Consider the following 21,328-nt stretch of genomic DNA (forward strand, 5'->3'; position numbering starts at 1 on the left):
ACAGAGGAAATGTCAAGGCTTCTCAGGTCAGAAAACACAAAGTTTTATTTTATTTTATTTTATTTTATTTTTTAAATGCAGCTTTTATTCATTGTATATTTCTGAGAACATTTTTTTTTTTTAATTTTAAGGAAAAACTGGTTGGAACGAGCTTTTTTAACACTGGAACAAATTTTCATTTTTTTTCTTTCTCTAATATTTAAAAAAATTCTACATCATTAATCCTATTTTATATCTATATGGGAAAAATACGTGTAAGTGCCATTTTTTTACTACCATGAAATCAATACTGAACCAAAAATAATTAGGTTTGACCTTTTAAGCTTCAATAGCAATATAAACAAACAACCTGACCAGCGGAAAACGGCATTACATAAAACTGTTTTAAAAAGCACCTAGCTCCATTTGTTAACTACCTTGAAAAGCTTTCACCATAGCAATTATACTGATTATAGGAAAGAGATGTTCCATTTTAACATTTTTTTTCCAGTAAATGAAGTCCATTGTGCATAGTCTCTTTTCTGGAAAGCTTCCTAAGTTAAGTACAATGCTATTTATCAGTATGCCAGCTAAATGAATAAAACTACCAACTCTTTAAAGTGCAGCTGTGAGTTTTATATATATATTGTACAGTAATACCAAAGATTTAATTTGAACTTAATTTCAAGCAAAGTTTAGTAACACAAAGATAAAAACTTTAAATGAATTTCTCATTAATTTTCCTTCAGTTTATTTACAAGTGAATTACATTATACAACTTATTTAAGCAAAAATATTCTATGATGATATATGTGTAAAAACTATAACAATATAAACTTTAATTTTCTGATTAATTTCTTCTTGAAATCGTTAGAAATATCTTTTTATTTTCAAATGTTCCGTTAATCTATTTTCAACCTAAATGTCACACAATAGAGAAGAGTCTCAAAATGATAAATACTAATGATTTCTGTATTTCCTAAAAGGCATGGATGTGTGTGTGTGTGTAATAAATTTTACAAATTCAATTTTCATTTATTGAAAGTTACAATTTCTATCTTAATTGGAACTATTATTGTTGGGAAAATAAAATTACAAGCAAAATCTCATCCCAGCCCAGAAAACCTCTCCACAAAGGTAGAACAGAGAGAAAAATTTTATTACTGGAAAGCATTAAAACACAATGTGAAGTGCATTATAGGAAATAGAAGAGATTGCCAAGATGGAAAGAAATCTCACCTTTTTATGTAGTCAAGCAGGTACAATCCATTATATACATGTCTCAAGTTAAATGTTATCTAGACGTTCAACTATGAAGACTAACACCATTTGTCGCATAGAATTCATTCTACATTCACTGGATAGTTCAAGTGACCACCTTCGTTTGCTAATTGGTTTTATCCAAAGGACAACTTAACTTTTCCTTTCTTGATGACAAGAGGTAGTTCCACAACTTAGAACAAGATGGTTGCTAAAATTCGTTTCCTATCCTTCCACAAATCTAGGCTATAGGGATACTGTATACCTTGAAGATTACATTTCAAAGAGATGGTCACCATTACTTGAGAAATGCAATCCTGGATGCCAAAACTTGCAACAAACTTATTGAACTTTTAAAAGATTTCCATACACTTCAAAGAGACAAAGAACTTACAACTACAATGCTTTTTCTGTGTGTGTGTGTGTGTGTGTGTGTGTTTATGAAGGCTCTGAAAAAATTTCCCTTGTTTTCAACAAGGAGAATCAGGTCTCTAATTTTTAATTTGTATTGTTCTTTCAAATTACCATTACAAATAGCACATATATTTTAAATAAAAACACATAGACAAAGTAAAGAATCAATGCCCCATACCCTTTTGGGAGGCCGATGTGGGTGGATCACCTGAGGTTAAGGAGTTGACCACTACTGTGGCCACAACCCCCTGCTCAAGCAATTCTCCCACCTCAGCCTCCCAAGTAACTGAGACTACAATGTACACTACCACACACAGCTAATTTTTTGGATTTTTAGTAAAGGCGAGGTCTCACTATGTTGCTCAGGCTGCTCTTGAACTCCTCAGCTCAAGTGATCCTCCTGCCTTGGCCTTCCAAAGTGTGGAATTTAGAGGAGCGAGTCACGATGCTTGGCTAGATTCACACATTTTTAATAAATCCACATAATGTCATAGTTCAGTTGTAATTTATTTTCCCCAACTCTTTTCTGTTGTACATTTGAGTTGTTTATAATAATTTGGATGCCATGCAAATAACTCTGGAATGTATTTAATTGGATCATTTTCTCGTATACTTATACCTTAGACTTTAGCTTAATTTTAACAGATTGGGTCACAGATATAAGTAGTTTACATTTCATTATCCATTACTAGAGTTGGTTTATGCTGTTATTTTTCAGGATTCTGCCATTACTGGGTACTGTTTTATCACATATGATACAAATGGCATGGACTAAATCACCATTCTTCTTACCTGTGGTGAGAGGCTGTGTGAACATCATGATAGTACAATGTGTCAACTGCAGGCCATTTGGCCCAACACTTCTGCCCCAACGTCGACCAGGGCACACTGACAATGTCTAAACACAGTTTGGATTGGCACACTGAGTGGGAGGGATGCTGCAGACAATTGGGGAATAGAGGTCAGGGACGCCACTAAGCATCCTACAATCCACAGGAGAATCCTCCACAACTAAGGATCATCCAGTCTAAAATATTAATAGTAATGGCAGTGAGAAAGTCTGCTATAAGATAAATTGAATTTTCTCTCCTGTGAATTTCTAGTTTACACATTTTTTTTCTGAAATGTCTTTTTTATATCAATTTGAAAGATTTAAATGTTTTAACCACAATATTCTTTCATTATGTTTTTTGGATTTCCTAGCTTACTTAGAAAATCTTCACAACTCAATGTTTATATAGAAACTTTACATATATTTTATTATAACTATTTTACTTTAAAATATAGATTTTTAATTCTTTGTTTTTAAAAGCTACACTCTAAATTTCAGTGGTTCACAGAATTGATTGCTATTTTTGTTACAGCACTGCAGCTATAATCTTACACAAGTAATTTAACTGTACTTTTTTAAGCTAAATGGTTTATCAATGTTTTCATCAGTAAAATTGGGGAGGATAATAATCCATGTGTTGATCAAGATGAAATGAATTAATACAAAACTTTAAATAGTTCCTGGACTCTTGCAAGCTATCCGTACACATATCTTTTTACTACTTTTTCTCATCACCTATTACAGCCCATGGCAGGTAAAATGCCCCCAATAAATATTGCTTGGTTTGGATATACTGAGCACAGAATTTTTTTTCTAGGCTGTATTGTTGATAAATATGTGAATTATATAGATATCCTGTCCTCAGATAGCTTTTTTCAAGTAAAATAAAAATAGACCACATAGCCTCTAATGTAATTTTAATGACTTGTCTTCTAAAAACAGTATTAAAATATTTTAAATTTTAAAATTGTATATAATGTTAAATATATATAATACATAAAAATATGTTATTATAAAAATATAATATAATAAGTTGTTAAATTGTATATATTCAAATTGCAGACAATATAGAACAGATCTCTTCAATCCCTGTGTATGTGCAAGTTCTCAATATCAATGATCATGCTCCTGAGTTCTCTCAATACTATGAGACTTATGTTTGTGAAAATGCAGGCTCTGGTCAGGTAAGGACTCATTATAAATTACAAAATCGAAACAAATATCATTGTCTCAAAATATGTAATTACTTCATGTATTTTATAATATTTTATATATTAATTATTAACATATTTAATATTTACAATTTATATACTTATTGTAATTCTATATTATATTCAGTAAGTGCAAATTATATATATTAAACTTCATAATATATAATAATTTTGTCATGCATTCATCTTATTTTGAAACATCAAGAAAAGTAACTTTAGTCTATTTATATTAATTACATGCTTTTATGTTGTGAGCTCCATATGATAATATTTTGTTTCAATTTTTAAAAACATGCAAATTTCAAGTTTTCTACTTTACAATTCTTCAAATGTTTTAGAAAATCTGCTAACAATAGTGATTCAGTAGTTTGCCTTTATAGTATATTTATTATTCAGTAGTTCATTTTTACTTTGCCAATATAATAAAGAAAAAACTTTTGATTGTGTAGTTTAAATAATCACATTTAAGTTTCTTTTTTTTTTCTTACTCCTCCTTCAGATATGGTAAAATGAGATATAAATATAAATATATGGAGGGAAAATATGCTACAATGTTTTTTCGTAGTCTTTAATCACTACATCAGATATAGCAACACATATAAAACTCAGTTTTATATGAATTACTAGATATGTACACACAAGAACATACTCATTTCGAAATACATTATCATTACTTCACAATTTATTTCCCACACTTTCTTATCTGCTGCTCACTTTTTTATTTGTAAAATTTGATATTTAAATTAGAATGTTATTTATGTACTTCTCAGTTCCAGTATATAATAAACTAACATAATTATCAGGTTTCTTAGAGTACATAAAAGATTATTAAACACCATTGGTTTTCTTTAAAAAAATGGCGACTAATGTCAAAAATTTTACAGTCTAGTGTTCATAGTACTAAATAAGTATACAGACGCTATCAACTCAATTATTCTAAGTAGCCTTCAATTTATCAACAAAGCTACTCAGGGACCATTTGGATTTTACAAAAGCAGAAATTACATTTTTCTATAAATAAATGGTAGTAGCCAAAGTTATATTTGATCTTCAATTTCCTGCTATGCTAGCAAATAGGCATATCTTAAGAAATAGGTATATCTTAACTGTTACTGATTATTAAACTGCAACATAGTGAAAATAGTCAATAGTTCTTGAAATGATTGTGAATTTCATTAAGCTATGTGGTTTTTTTTTAATGTTTTCACTGGAAATAATGATCAAATCTTGCCTATAAATATATCCTAAAATATTTTGAAAATAGTAATAGAATTGTTATAAACATACAAATGACTTTGAAAAATTAAAGCACTCATTCCTAATTGGTTAGAACCCAAGGATTTGGGGAAAGAAAAGGTGGATATAAAAAGTTCTCTACTGTGCTGCAGTTTCCCTAGAACCAAAATTGAACTATTTTAGAATTGTATGGACATACAGTATAGGGTAGAAGAGATCACAAAAGCAGAATGCACATAAACTGGGACCCATGGCTCCAGCAGAAATTAGGCTTAGATATTTTTCTTCAAACTTGATACCATAAGTCTATTATGTAATTAGAAATTCGACATATCTGATGTTCCCAAGCATTTCAAACATATCTGGTTACTTAGACATATTGACAAATATAACAAGCAAATTTAAATAATAACATGTAAATCTAATAAATGATACTTTAAATGTGGCACATCAGCTTTCTTAAAATACAAATAATTTTTGAAATGATGTATCTTATAATTTTCTAATGAATATATATTAAATTTACATATTGGATGAAACATTTCTAGAATTATAAGTAAAATTATGGTTTATATTTATTATTATTATATTTTGTATTTTGAGTATGATTAGCATATGATTATATTTTATATTTTGAGTACAACTAGTATAGTAAATTATTTCATTCATTTCGTGTACATATGAAGTATACATATAAATACAATATAAATGTAGTTAGATTATCCATTGATTAGATAGACTATTTTTAAACTTGTTTAAAAAGTAAGCATAATTTATTTCATCCTCTATGCATCTATTTCTGTAAATGTCCCATATGGTAACTATTTTACCCGAACAAAGTTCTGTTTAATATTTTTGCATTTTCCTCAATAAGTTACTAGATTTATGACAGCAGGGATTCTTAGTGATTTGATTCCATAGTTACATATGTATGCACATATAGTGATTATAATATAAAAAGTACTCAATTCATATGCTTTCAGAAAAAATATATTTCACATGCAACCTGGAAAATAAATTTTACATTTTTTGTAAATATAAAAAAGTAAAAAATACGACAACACTAATCATATGGATATAGTTCAAAAGAGTAAGTAGTATTTTTTATTCATACCAAAATAGATGAATAGTGAAGATTTATTTCATTATTGTCATTCTTCACACAAACTTTCGTCACACAAATTTTTAAGTTACATGTCTTTTAAATATGTATTTCAAAAAAACTTATGAGCAGTAATAAAACAATTCCTCGGATGATGAAATATCATGAAAATGTTTAAGACAACTATCTTGACAATATTCCAGGCATTCAAAACCACCATGTCACTAAGTTACCATAATGTATCTTAGATTTATAGAAGTGTCTACAGACCCATATAGTCATTGAAGATAGAATTTTTTAAATGTAAACTAAGTTAATAATTGGCTAGGCGCGGTGGCTCACGCCGGTAATCCAGCACTTTGGGAGGCCAAGGTGGGTGGATCACGAGGTCAGGAGATGGAGACCATCCTCGTCAACATGGTTAAACCTCATCTCTACTAAAAATACAAAAAAATTAGCTGGGCATGGTGGCATACGCCTGTAGTCCCAGCTACTAGAGACGCTGAGGCAGGGGAATTTCTTTAACCCAGGAGGCGGACATTGCAGTGAGTCGAGATCGCGCCACTGCATGGCAGCCTGGGTGACAGTGCATGATTCCGTCTCATAAATAAATAAATGATAAGCTAATAGTTGTTTGTTCTTTGAAGGACCTCTTTAACAACCACAAAAATGAAATATCAGTGTCTACAGATTGGTAGAAATGATCAAAAGGAAACTCAAATGCTAATGTTTACCGCAATGTGCTATAAAAGTATTCTTAGTCTTAAACTCCACTGAGGAAGAGAAATGTCTATTGGATGTAATGGCATAGTGTTTTCTTGTGCCCTGCTTAAAGTATAAATGTAAAGCTTTATGGAAAAAGGTGTGAAATAAAATACATATATGTATACTATGCTTCAAAATTTAGGTAACTTAGGTAACTTTCTCAGCATTATGTAGTGTATAAATATCTAAGCTAGAATTAAAATTTATGTTTGTCTCCAAGAATGTTAGTGATTTTAACCACATATTCCTTGCTAATCATAAAGACTAGCTCTCTTTAGATTATACACACAATTAAAAATATGAAAAACAGGTTTTTCTGTTTATTCAGAAAGAATGCTATTTATGATTTTAAGGGCAAAAATAAAAGGAAGGTCAATTTGACTGGTCCCAAACCCCTTCCTGGGATATGCACTGCTCAAACTCATAATAAGGCACATTGGTGAGCCCTATTTTATAATTTCCCTTAAGGATGAATGTCACACATTGTGAAATAATTCTTTCGGAGACTTGCAGATGTCACTATCTGGAAGTCTGTCTCAGTCCTACAAGCATCTGAAAGAATGATAAAATTCCTCCACTTAAGTTTGATAAAGTTCCTCCACTTAAGAATGATAAAGTTCCTCCACTTAAGTTCCAATGAGAAGCCAACAATTTCCTCTCACCCTGCTACATACATTACAGTTTACAAATGAAATCAGTGGACACATGGTTTGAGTGCTGTCAATGTATATAACATTATGGTAGATACTTTCATATATATTGAAATGCCTTGTTTCAGTAATTCAGGATAAATGGCTATCACAAGCACAAGACTGTCATGTTTCCTCCAATGTTGATCACAGAGTTAAACTGACTTGGGTTCAGATTTCTGATTTGAAATTCACTGGGTAGGGTTTTTGTTAATACAATTAAAACCAAACACCAAACATTAATATATGCCTCCCAAAGTACCACTAAAAAGTTTTTAAAGTGCTGTCAATCTATTACTCATTCCTAAAAGTAAAATATTAATATATGAACACTAAAACCAATGAAGCAATCTCTAAGAAAATGTTTGCTTTCAAAGGTAATAAAGCATAACTCACGTAACTGAAATGGTTTACATGTGAACCATAATTATTTTAATTCGATATATCTATATAAGTAGTTTTTAGAAATTATTACAAAGGGTAGCAAAATTTATTTGATTAGGTTCACCATAATCTTAACAAGAATATTAAATGGTGGTGATAAGGAAACTCCTAAGAGCATTCTATTTAGAAGTAAATAGAGGAAATGTTTAAACATAAGGAACAGTTAATCACCAAAATGAAGAAATGTCTACACCATTAGAACACAAATTGTGAAATATGTGTCAGATAAATTAAATAATGTAAATTCTGGATTAAGCCAAGAGAAAATCAAGCAGGCAACTTGGTGGCACAAACAAACTACAAAACCACTTTGACACCTCTTCACCTTGGAATGAGGAAATGATAGTAAAGAGAAACGTGGCACCTTCTTTTGATACAACCTCAGCCTGAAATCCCTGAAAACGAATTGCTTAAAATAAAATTGGGGCAGAATAAAACATGAAGGACACGCAATTAAAAGAATGGTGGTAAGAAATAAAAAGCTTCTTAATACCAAAATCTGTAAGGAGAGTATGTGCTTAGGATGATAAGGATGACAGACTTGGTGTAGATTTGTTTCTATTAAGAAACCCAAAATGAAGTTCACTCTTTCCACTTCCCTAGGGTATTCTTTATTTATTTTTTCAACATTTTTAAATTAACAAATACAAATAGTACATATTTATGGTGCAGGATGATGTTTATAAATATGCACAAACACACACACATACATTGTGAAATGGCTAAATCAAGTTAATTAACATATGCATTAATCACATACTTGTTTTTTTTTTTGGAAAGGGAACACTTAAAATCCATTCTGAGCAATTTTGAAGAATACAATATGTTGTTATTAATCACAGTTAACTGTTATTAACTATATACAATCGATCTTTTAAACTTGCTTTTCTTGTCTAAGTGAAACTTTGTATTCTTTATCCACACTATTCTTTAAAAAGGATCAAGCTGTTCCAAAGCAGCAGCACAATAATTGTCCTGAAAAATATTTATATGTGCCCATGCATGAGTGCACACACACACACACACACGAACAAGTTAAAAAAAAAGAAAAAGAAAAAAGCAAGCTATCTACATCACGAAATAAATTACAAAAAGGACAAAGAATGTTTAGAAAAATAGATCCTGACACATTCATGTCAGTTTCTGTGTACTTTAGACAACATATTAGTCTTTGATTGCTTACATGGTTTCTGGTACAGCAATATGTTCTGGGCTCTGCCACTGATCAATTTATTGCTTCTTGGTGCACATTCATGCCTCAGTACCTGCTTAGCAAGTTCTTGAGCTGTGCACAGAGATTGCCCACCTTCTCGCCCCCCTCCCGCTCCCTCCCAGCCCCGCCCCCCCCCTCCATCTTTTGTCCTTTCCGGTGAGTGCAAGGTTGAGCCTTGTCAGTAGAGGGCGGTGGATAAACATTGCAGGAGGAAGACTTCTCTTCCTGGTTCCAGTGTGTGGAATCTTTGCTTTCCCCTTTGTCATGCTGCACTGTCAGCTGTCTGGATGTTTGGGGATTTGCGTGGTGCTTTTGCCAGACACACATACAGACCCTAAAGTACCAAATGTACAGCCACTTGGCAATCCAACCACTCCAGCCGGGGCTCATGACAATTGCCTTGAGACCCCCCAGTGTAAACACAGTGTGTTCCAGGCCTGGCAATGCTGTGTGCGCCACATCCTGCAATTGAATCCTCTAGCCCATTGGTATCCTGGAGGGTTGTTTCTGTTTTCCTGTGGAGTGTGGGCTAGAATGTGAACCCAGGCAATCTGTGAACGTCTTTGCCATAGGAAATGCTGCAGCTGCACCTACTCCAGGGAGGGCTGAAGCCGGTCCCAGGGAGAAGGCTTTACGCTCACGTTTGTCTGTCCTCCGATATTTTCTCAGAGCCTCAGGATACCCTTTAGAGTTCTCCTTACATCTTTACGGTTGCTCTGATTTAGTAGCTTACAATTCTATTAGAATCTCTCCTTTCAAATGATCATGTGATTTTGCCTCTGTTGGACCCAGGCTGATATGGAGGCAGACCTTTCACATTTCCTGTTCTAGATATGGAATCAGTCATTTTCTGTGATTTGTCAGTGAGGAATTGCAGAAAATACAGATGGAATTGTCAGTAGATAAAGTTGGAAAACGTGTCCAAGAAAATCCTACACTTTCTCTTCGGTTTTTAATCAAGATAAAGCCTGCACTAAAGAAAATTTCATTTTGTCTTTTTCGTGATTTTTCATTTTTTTCAATTATTTTTAATAAGTATAGATATTTATAAGTAAATTTGTTAGGAAAAGGTATCATACAGGATTTTTCAGAGGGTTTATTTTAATTGTAACTATTGCAAATATTTATAGGTAAATACTTTTTTTTCTCTCAAATTACAACAATCTTACATATAGGTCAGCACTAGTTTCCAGATATCCCTATGTAAAGTTATTAAGTAATTTATTTTTTTAAGGCCAAAATATTTTATATGTCTAATAAGTACATAAATCCTAGGAACTGTACAGAACTTTTTAAGCTTATATGTGTTAGAATTAGTATGAAACATTAAAAAGTAACGATACCAAAAAGAAGAAAATATATATATAATAAAATATGTACTTAAAAGACAAAGGATGAAGAAGCAAATTGTATTAAAAAATGTTTGAAAGCTGTGGAGAACATTAACAATCTTTTCTATTACAAATAACTACATGAACCCTGTAACTTTTTGGCAGACTAATACATTTTAATTAAAAATAAAGGCAGGCAGGGCATGATGGCTCACACCTGTTATACCAGCAATTTGGGAGGCTGAGGCAAGAGGATGGCTCAAGCCCAGGAGTTCAAGACCAGCCTGGGCCACACAGTGAAATCCCATCTCCACAATTTTTTTTTTTTAATTAGTTGAGTGCAGTGATGCATGCCTGTAGTCACAGCTACCAAGGAGGCTGAGGCAGGAAGATCACTTGAGCCCAGGAGTTCAAAGCTTCAATGAGCTACGATTGCATCATTGCACTCTGGCCCGAGTGGCAGAGTAAGAACATGTCTCAAAAACAAACAAACATAAATGAAGACAAGAGATAAGTGAAAAGATAATTACTTGCAAAATCCTGAACAAGTCATTCTGTCCTCAATATGCAAGAGTATTTGCTGGTTGATAAGAAATAATCTTTATAAAAGTTAGTTCCTCAGTGTTGATGTAGTAAATGATTTAATGCAAACTCCATGGGTAACTTTGCCAATGAAGAAATTTTCAAGCACTCTGTATCCATTACAGGTGACGTATTTATCAATCTGAATGTTTTCACCAAGGTAAGAGTACTATGGAAGCTTTCCCAAATTATTATCTATAATATGCATTCATAGAAATCAACATTTAAAAATTTATCAAATTCAGAAAACACATTATATTTATTACTAACATTCATAGGGAGTGAACATTTTTAGCAAATGGATTCATAGATTGGTTTGATGAATTACTTGTGTGTATAGCAATTCCAGCTAGTATGTAAAAATGTATACACAATGAAAGCATATATTTTGAGTAAAAGATCATTTTTATTAAAAATAATAACCAAAGTAATGGGTGTTTTGGGACACCATTTATCTAATAAAGCACGCTACACTGAATAAAAAGAAAATCGGTCTTTCAAAGTACCTCCTAGATTAATAAAACAACCAGATTAATATCTTGAAATAACACAATTTAAGGCATAAGATTACATAACAATCAATAAATAATCTGCAAGAGCAATGTTTTCTCATATTACCTTTATTTTAATTTCAAGGTTATCAGATTATCAGGCTTTAAGACTTCTATTGACAAATAATTAAATCAAAAAATTACTTTAATTATAAAACTTCTTATTTTAAAGTTTGTGATGTGATTATGAGGTTGTCCATGAAATTTGCTGGTTCATTTTTTTTGTAATGCAAATCTATAAATAGGTAGAGTTGGCAAAATATAGAATTTTAAAACAATATAAAATTTTCCAAATGTGTTCAATGAAGATATGTAGATCTTAAAACTATGTTGTACTATATACAATATTTTCTCTACTCTTTTGAAAACAAATTGCTTATCTCCAGGAATAATTGGGAACTTGTTCATGGTGGATTTATTTGGATATTTTGAAGATTGCGTAGCTGTGCTCCAATGTCAGAAAACTAAAAAAATAAGCTATTTTCTTCCAGCTAATTATCATTTTTGGTCCCAGTGTGGCCGGAGTTTAAAAAAGACAGGTGTTTAATAACTCAGGCTTCTCTATTTCTCTTTTGATTGGAATTATGCACCACATTTCTCATTTACTCTTAAGCAGTACATAGCACACAGCTTTCCAATGATAGTTGAGTGCATCGTTGTGAATTTGCCTCTTTTACCCTTTGAGAAAAATGAGTAGGATAGCAAAATAATCTTTGTTCTTTTTATCTATTCTGTACATGTCCTTTGTTTTTCATTTCTTTGTTAGGTTTTGTTTTGTCCCATGTTTTTGAAAGGCAAAGTGGTTCTTTAGAGAGGATTACAATAAACATTTGTTTTCTAGTGTTAAGTTCCTGGCATTGTATGGGCTGATTGATATTCTTGATTATTGTCTAAAAATCACATGTATAGGAATCATGAGGATTAATACGAATATATTTCCCCTTATTGAGAAAGAAACATCCAACACGATAAGTAAAAAATAACAAAAAGATTATGTAGTGCGATAGCAAAAGATCTCTGTCACTCATCCACACTTCTGCAATTAGATGATAATATCCTAACCATGCTGAATACTAATCTCCTCATTTCAAAAATAATAATACAACTTCTGCTCTACAATCTCTATCTGCTAAGGCAAAGATAAAAAACAAAAGAAAGTAGGTAAAGAGGATTATGTTACAAGTAGTTTTGTTAATATTAACAATGACAATTAAGGGTCATGTCAAACAAGTTCTTAACATGTGGTTCATTCTCTTCTAAAGAGATTTGAATGAGCTATAAGTTGTCTATGTACACTTGATACTGCAAAGAAACAACATTGTCAACGTCTGTTGGCAATGAGGATGGAGCAGGTTAATAATGTCAGTCATCAGATGTTTAAGGGAGTCAAATTATAAACAAAGTAAAAAACAAACATTAAGAAGTCCAATTTAAACATATTATAGAGGTTGATTTTTTTTGTTTCATCATCATACGCATGTGATATTAATAATGTACTACACATACATAAAATGTAACCATTGGTTTAGCTGAAAGAAGTATTTGAGAGACTGTACAAGTTTTACATTTTCTTGTGGATCTATAATCATTTCAAAATATAAGGTTGTTTTAAAGTCATCAGACTGGAATTAAAGAAAATAAAATAATGTAAGAAAAATAGAAAAGAAGATTAAACAATTATAATTAATATTACTGAGAATATGTCAGAGAAGCTTCTAAGAAATATTTTAGGTCAAGAGACTTGTAACATTGAGTTTCAAAGTTACAATTAATTTTCAAGTTATTTAAACTTTTCTAAAAACAATATTTTAGAAAGTTAACAAAATAAAATGCTTTGAAATCTATAAATATTTTACATATCAAGTCAAAGGAACTAAATCATACACATAAAAATTATATTCACAAACTTTTCATTTGACACTAAGAAGCCTTTAGATAAAATTAAACCTAAATTCTGGGTAATAAATATAACAGATCAAAAGGCACACATAATACATATAATAATGATAAAATATTACAGTCCTCAATCAATAATCAAAACTTCATGTAATATTGAAACTGATGGGTTAATATATTTAAAACAGTAATTAGAAATCAGTGCCTTCTCTTACACTATTATTTCTTGGAGTTCTGAAGCTGAATTTCATACAACATATAAAGTACACATAAAATAAAGTTACTTAAAAGAAGAACAATTATTTGAAAATATAAGATTATGTAATGCAATGCTTCCAAATAAATGATACAATTTTAAATTTTCCTGTAGCTTCATTTAAAAACATAAAAAGCACCCAGATAAAGTTAATTTTAATAATGTTTATTTGATAAAATATATCCAAAATATCATTTTCACATATAATTAAAATCATTAACAGAATATTTAATATTTTATACATATTTTTATTTTATGAAGATGATTCTCCACAGGCTCAAACAGCTAGAGAAAATGACAGATAAAAACATGTTTTATATCTATCTTCTTTGGATAGATAATAAATTAATCATAGAAAATAAAAATTCCAGATTAGTTACACCCTACTCTGGAGGAAATCAAATGTTAACTCAAAGACCTATGTGGGTAAACAGCATTTTGGGTTTTGTTCTTAATGTGTAAGTGGCTGAGGTGGGGAAGAGAAGAAGGAGAGAATGTTCAGCAATTTGCAAAATATTAATATAATAAATGAGCTGACATCAGGGTAATTTGCCTTTGCTATTTGGTGCAAATAGTTATCATTTTTCAAATCAATGAGTGCCATTATCTTGACTGATATTAAATGTCTTTTTTGGAGGTAAAGTATAATATCGATAATTTTCATATTTGCTCATACCAATATTTTGTCTAATTAAAGACATTTACCTTGTCTTCATGTAAAAATTTTCTTTTGCATAAATTTCAGTGATTGCATTTTATGATCTATGGTTCTGTTCTCTTTCTTTAACTTTTGTGTTCAAAAGTTTTCCTGAACCAGTTATTTCTTCTTTCATCCACTTCCTCCTCTCAGCTACAGTTCATATCCAAATAACTGTCTTTCTGCCTGATTTTTCTATTTTAAGCTATGTGTCCGACTAACCTGAGAAAACAACTCTGGTGTCCTATGGTTACACCAAAGTTGCTCCTAAGCCTTCCCTTTTTTCAGTATCCCTAGGAAAATTATTATAATATCAAGTTTTGCAAGAAAACAAACATGTGGACATCATTTTAAATTAATTCTAGTTTTTATTCTCCATATCCAATCAATTATTGGGTTCTGTTGTTCCCATATCCTCCATTTATCTTTAATGTATCAATTTCTCTCTACCATCATTCTTTCTACCTTAATAGGGACCTATCTTCTCTTCTACAGTGAACCTCACCTAAGCAGGTCTGCAGAGGGATGTTCCTGTAAAATCAAACTTTGCTTCATCCAATCTCATAGCGCATATGCAGCAATATATTAGTTTTATAAATCAATTATATTTATTAGGTAAGTCTGTAGATATGCAGTTTTCAGGAGAGTCAGATTTTACTGAATGGAAAATAGTGAGCAGCATATATAGCTCTCTTGAAAATGGTGAAAAAACATTACTTTTGTCACTCATGTGAAGCTCAGCATACCCTTAGGCAAATTTTGGGACTCAGGAGCTGTATCTCTATTTGAAGCATACTGTACCATCCTCAATTTATAAACATTGTTCAGTAATTTATGTGTTGTTTCTCATTAAAAATAACACATTCCATAATTGAGATTGTGAGGGATTTTTTTTGTTGTTTTTTGGTTTTTTTTTTTTTTTTTTTTTTTTTTGTATATCACATAAAGAGATTTTGATTACCAAGCAGTAGCTCATTAGGATCATGACAATAGCTTGTGGACTAGATTCTCTATTTTCAGGCCTACACCAGGGATGTCCTCAGAAGGTGCATTCTAAAATGCAGTTCTTTCCCTGGAACCATGAGCTCCCAATAAAAGTAATGATCATGTCATTCCCAACTTAGAACCTGGGAGTGTCCCTCAGTATGAAGTTGAAACTCTTTAATACACCCACAGTGTATCCCCTGCTCACTTTTGCAGTATGATCTTCTAATTTCAGCATAAATACCAGGTTCTCTAACCTCCCCCCACAGTGTCTAAATATTAAGTATTTTAGGTGTTTATAACTTTTATTATATAATTTAGGTATTCTGTAATTTCTCAGTACTTTTTAAGTTTGCAATTCTGCTTGGTCTTCTACACCACTAGAATGTGAACACTGGTGACAGAGACTGACTTTGTCCATCATTGTACCCCCAGGGCATAGGATTGCTTGGCGTGCTGTAAGAACTAATGAAATGCATCTTAAATGGATACATTTAAGATATAAATGAGATATTTTAAAATTTAATATTTTTTCATATACATGCTGATTTTATGTAAATTTCATAAAGTATATTTGAAATATTACCTTAAAAAAGGAAAATTAGAAAATACATATTGAGAGAAAAATCTAGAAATGTGCATTTTTCTACTGACTATAGATTTCTACAATTTAATGGCAAAACAATTATGATATCTATGGCATTTTAATATATATAATGCAGCTTTGTGAAAAGTCCTTTTAAAAAACTTAGAGTATCCCAGTTCTATTCAGGTCTAAAATATTATGCTATAATGAGCTTTTCAAAATTTTTCTTCTAATATTTTGCTAAACACAGAAAGAAAACAAGCATACTACAATCTAGATTTTCTTGTTGGTTCTAATTCTATTAGTGTATTATTTTGCACTTTGTCTCTGAACATGTTCAACAATATTTTTTAGTTTTATGGATTTATTTTGTCAAAGTATGTATTTTAAAATCATTTATTCACTAGAGTAGTATAAAAAGTGATGGTCTTATACATATTTTTGGATAATAATTTCTTGGCAATGGGAGACTTTGCATCTTTAGCATGATACCACATATACCCTACCTAGAATAACTAAATAAGCAACTCAGATAAGATATTTAAGAAAATCTTTCCAGGTATTCATTTATTGCAACTGTAACTTTTTGTTTAACATTTTTATATTGAGAAGAATTGTTTATTAAGTGCATTTCAAGGAATTGATAATGTATATACATTAATACTTGGTATTTGTATATTGATTTAAAGTTCATGATGCAATTTATAGTTTATATTCTTATTCAACAATTTATTCATTGACTAATTCTGGAAGTGGGTTTCATTGTGACCTGCCATGAAGGTAAGGAAACAGACACAAATGTATTGCTTGCTGCAAATCATTGTGTATAAGAGTTGCATCTTAAACTACCTGTCCATCAATTGCATGTTTAATAAGGACCGTATTTTTGGTTTGACGAACATCAGTGTGAGTGTTGGGCTTATTTTTGAGTCAGGATAATTAATCTGGAATGATATTTTAGTAAGCTGGCCCATGTACAATTTCTTTTTCTTAAAAAGATACAGTGCATAATGATTAATAGCAGGCAAATGATTATCTTTATTTTCCTGATTATCTTTCAAGTCAAGTCATGATTATAGTCTCATAAAATAACTAAATTGAAACTTATGAAACTTCCAATAGTTGGCCATCTTTGACTTACAAAATATTAATTCATATATTTCTACCTAATGTATGCTCTCTTTGCCGTCATGAATTTTTCATGGTATTCTTTGCTGAGGATCACACTTTTTTCACCAATTCATATTTTTATTCAAGTATTAGCGCATTGGCTGTACTCTTCCCCTAGAAAATCTTCCCTTTTTCCCATATCAAAACATATTATTATTATTATTATTATTATTTTGAGACAGAGTTTCGCTCTTGTTACCCGGGCTGGAGTGCAATGGTGCGATCTCGGCTCACTGCAACCTCCGCTTCCTGGGTTCAGGCAATTCTCCTGCCTCAGCCTCCTGAGTAGCTGGAATTACAGGCGCGCACCACGATGTCCAGCTAATTTTTTGTATTTTTAGTAGAGACGGGGTTTCGCCATGTTAACCAGGATGGTCTCGATCTCTTGACCTCGTGATCCACCCTCCTCGGCCTCCCAAAGTGCTGGGATTACAGGCGTGAGCCACCGCGCCCGGCCCCAAAACATATTATTTTCTTCTATTTTTAACCATCATCTTGGTCTTTATAAAATTATATTACTTACTTCCCTGTCATTATCTTTCATGAGATACGTTTTTACTTGCTTTTGAAATTCCATACTTTTTACAATACCATTTTGTATGCAACTCTGGTAGGACAAGAACAGGTCTAGGGCATGAACAATATGTCCTAGAAGATTACACTTACTTGCCTATGACATCAGCTTACATTCTAATCCTGGCCCAGCCCATTTACTTACCTAAGACACTTAGAATATATGAAACTCAATATAAACATTTATAACATAGGAACAATAATAGGATTTATTTTAAAGGACCATTGTGAAGATTATCTAAGGTAATGCATAGAACAGAACCTGGTCCATAGGTAAGTTCTTATTAAATTGAAGTTAGTTTTCGATTCTTGGCACTTACACAATATATTTCTATTATACCTTTCAATGCACTGTATATAGAGAACTGAATGCATCATGTCAGAAATAAATTGGCCAAAATTCTACCTAGAGAGCAAAAAGATAATTAAAAATCTGAGCTTTCAGAATTTGTCATAATTTGGAGTTATTTTCATTCCCTCTTTTCCTAATCTCTAAAGCCATGGCTGTTCTTGGTATATACTTTTACCTTTTAATTTATCTTTATCCCTTTCATAAATTTGTAAGGCCAGCGATAGGTCCCAGATAAAGACATGTAAGTAAACAGCAACCAATGCAACAAATAAATATTTTTCTTAGAATTTTAATTTAAAATTAAAATTAAAACATTTCATTGTTATATTTAAAGAAAAAATGAATATCCTCCATCAAGATTTATGAGTACATTAAGGTAGTCCCTTTATTAGAGATATGCATTTATTTTTAAGTGTATCTGTTTAAGATAAATTCAATAAAATTCATAATATTTGATATATGACTGATACTATGTCAGTGGCTTCCTAGTTTTATAAAACAATTATGAAAGCCGGTAAAACATATCTTATTGGAAGCCCAACTTACAGAGCAAATATAAGTGGAGACATGTTCATTAAAAAGGGGGCAGACTGTTGAAGACCTGCTCATTCAGTTTCCTGTACTTATGTATAAGGTATTTTGATTCATTAAAAGTCATTTGAAATACATACAGTATATCTCTAGTCTTCTTAAGCCTTCATTCCCCAAAAGGAGACATTTGCAACATTTAGTCAGATGCTCATGTTTGATACAGAACATCAGGCAGTAAAATAAAATATTTCTTATCTGAACACTGTAACCACATATGCCAGCAAGATAAACAGAAGTTCTATACTTTGCTATCAATCTTACTGCAGCAAATATGCATATAAAGATATTCATAGGCATACTACTAACAATATTCAGGACACCATGGTATGCAAAAACTCAACAAGAGAATATTTTCATGAGGAATACATAATAGACATAGAAATACATAATAGTTTGTCATGTGACAAACTCTTTGAGAATCTGAGGCCTATAATCCTGAAAATGAACCCTGCAGGTTAAGTATTAGCATTTTTTTTTTCAAGGTTAAAAACGTGTAAGTGGCAAAGCCAGGATTCAGAATATTAGGTTTCCAAGCCCCTGCCCTTTATCCAGCCTTTACAAAATTCTATGATATTCTAAAATAAAGGCTTTACCTTAATACAAATCAATATCCACATGTATAGTTATAAGCATGAATTGAATAAAATGTTTTGTTAGATTACTTAATTAACACTAAATGAATATTATTTTATTAGTAATGTGTTATGAGTTAAAAAAAATCAAGCTAAAAAAGTAATATACAGATCATATTAGTTTCCTAATGCTCTTTATGCTCCTGAAGACATAATCTATTTTTTTGAAGTATAACATAAATCTGGGTTTGTCATCTTGTATCTGAGTCTATTTTTGTTTGACATATTGTTAAAAGCACTTTAATTCTAGAAAATTCAAAACAATAACTTCTATAATCAATTTACTTTAATTTCCAGAATTAATCACAATCTCACTATGTGAACTTGACAGCATATCTTTTTCAACAATAATAAACTATTTGACTGACACATTCATGTCTTGAAAGAAGAAAATTAATTGAGAATGGATTTGTTCATATCTGCATTACTTCACTGTTTTATTATCTGAGATACAGAGATGAACTTATTTGATGTGAAACACTTTCCTATAATCATTATGGGTCAAAGGAAATTATGTATTCTGCCCCTACATTTTAAATGTGTTATTTCCTCAAATCAATTAAAAATCTCATTACTTTAGCAAAGAGTTTAGTAAGCTGATAACTCTACCACAGTTTTGCTCTCAGTAAAAACAGGAAATACACAACTTTAGCAAATCATAATGTCTGACATTCAGTTAAAGAGAAAGTAAAGGAGGAAGAAAGAGAGAAATGTAGGCAGGGAGGGTGTGAATAATACAGAAGCAATGTGTTTTTTTCCAGTTCTGTGAAGAAGGTCTTTGGTAGCTTGATGGGGATAGCGTTGAATCTGTAAATTACTTTGGGCAGTATGGCCATTTTCACAATATTGATTCTTCCTAACCATGAACATGGAATGTTTCTCCATCTGTTTGTGTTCTCTCTTATTTCGTTGAGCAGTGGTTTGTAGTTGTCCTTGAAGAGGTCCTTTACGTTCCTTGTTAGTTGTATTCCTAGGTATTTTATTCTCTTTGTAGCAATTGTGAATGGCAGTTCGTTCTTGATTTGGCTCTCTTTAAGTCTGTTATTGGTGTATAGGAATGCTTGTGATTTTTGCACATTGATTTTGTATCCTGAGACTTTGCTGAAGTTGCTTATCAGTTTCAGGAGATTTGGGGCTGAGATGATGGGGTCTTCTAGATATACAATCATGTTGTCTGCAAATAGAGACAATTTGACTTCCTACTTTCCTACTTGAATACCCTTTATTTCTTTTTCTTACTTGATTGCTCTGGCTAGAACTTCCAGCATGGTACTGGTACCAAAACAAAGATATAGACCAATGGAACAGAACAGAGGCGTTGGAGGCAACACAACATATCTACAACCATCCGATCTTTGACAAACCTGATAAAAACAAGCAATGGGGAAAGGATTCCTTGTTTAACATGTGGTGTTGGGAAAACTGGCTAGCCATATGCAGAAAGCAGAAACTGGACCCCTTCCTGACACCTTACACTAAAATTAACTCTAGATGGATTAAAGACTTAAACATAAGACCTAACACCATAAAAACCCTAGAACAAAACCTAGGCAAAACCATTCAGGACATAGGCGTAGGCAAGGACTTCATGACCAGAACACCAAAAGCATTGGCAAGAAAAGCCAAAATAGACAAATGAGACCTAATCAAACTCCACAGCTTCTGTACGGCAAAAGAAACAGTCATTAGAATAATCGGCAACCAACAGAATGGGAAAAAATTTTTGCAGCTTACCCATCTGACAAAGGGCTAATATCCAGAATTTACAATGAACTAAAACAGATTTACAAGAAAAAAACAAACAAGCCCATTCAAAAGTGGGCGAAGGATATGAACAGATACTTTACAAAAGAAGACATGCATGACGCCAACAGACATATGAAAAAATGCTCATCATCACTGGTCATCAGGGAAATGCAAATCAAAACTACATTGAGATACCATCTCACGCCAGTTAGAATGGTGATCATTAAAAAATCTGG

General features: G+C 31.7%; 1 protein-coding gene across 3 annotated transcripts in view; it reads left to right on the forward strand.

The window, feature by feature from the left end:
• The window catches only part of CDH19 (cadherin 19), an 88,216-nt gene that overhangs the window by 55,918 nt on the left and 10,970 nt on the right, over nucleotides 1-21,328 (forward strand). For all 3 annotated transcript variants that reach the window (XM_064379038.1, XM_064379039.1, XM_064379040.1), the window contains exon 9: nucleotides 3,548-3,669. In XM_064379038.1, coding sequence (XP_064235108.1) covers nucleotides 3,548-3,669 — 122 coding nt within the window. The remainder of the gene's footprint in view (nucleotides 1-3,547; nucleotides 3,670-21,328) is intronic.

This window comes from Aotus nancymaae, unplaced genomic scaffold (assembly GCF_030222135.1).
Source record: "Aotus nancymaae isolate 86718 unplaced genomic scaffold, 86718_ANA_hifiasm-v0.15.2.pri h1tg000020l, whole genome shotgun sequence".
Taxonomy (NCBI): Eukaryota; Metazoa; Chordata; class Mammalia; order Primates; family Aotidae; genus Aotus; species Aotus nancymaae.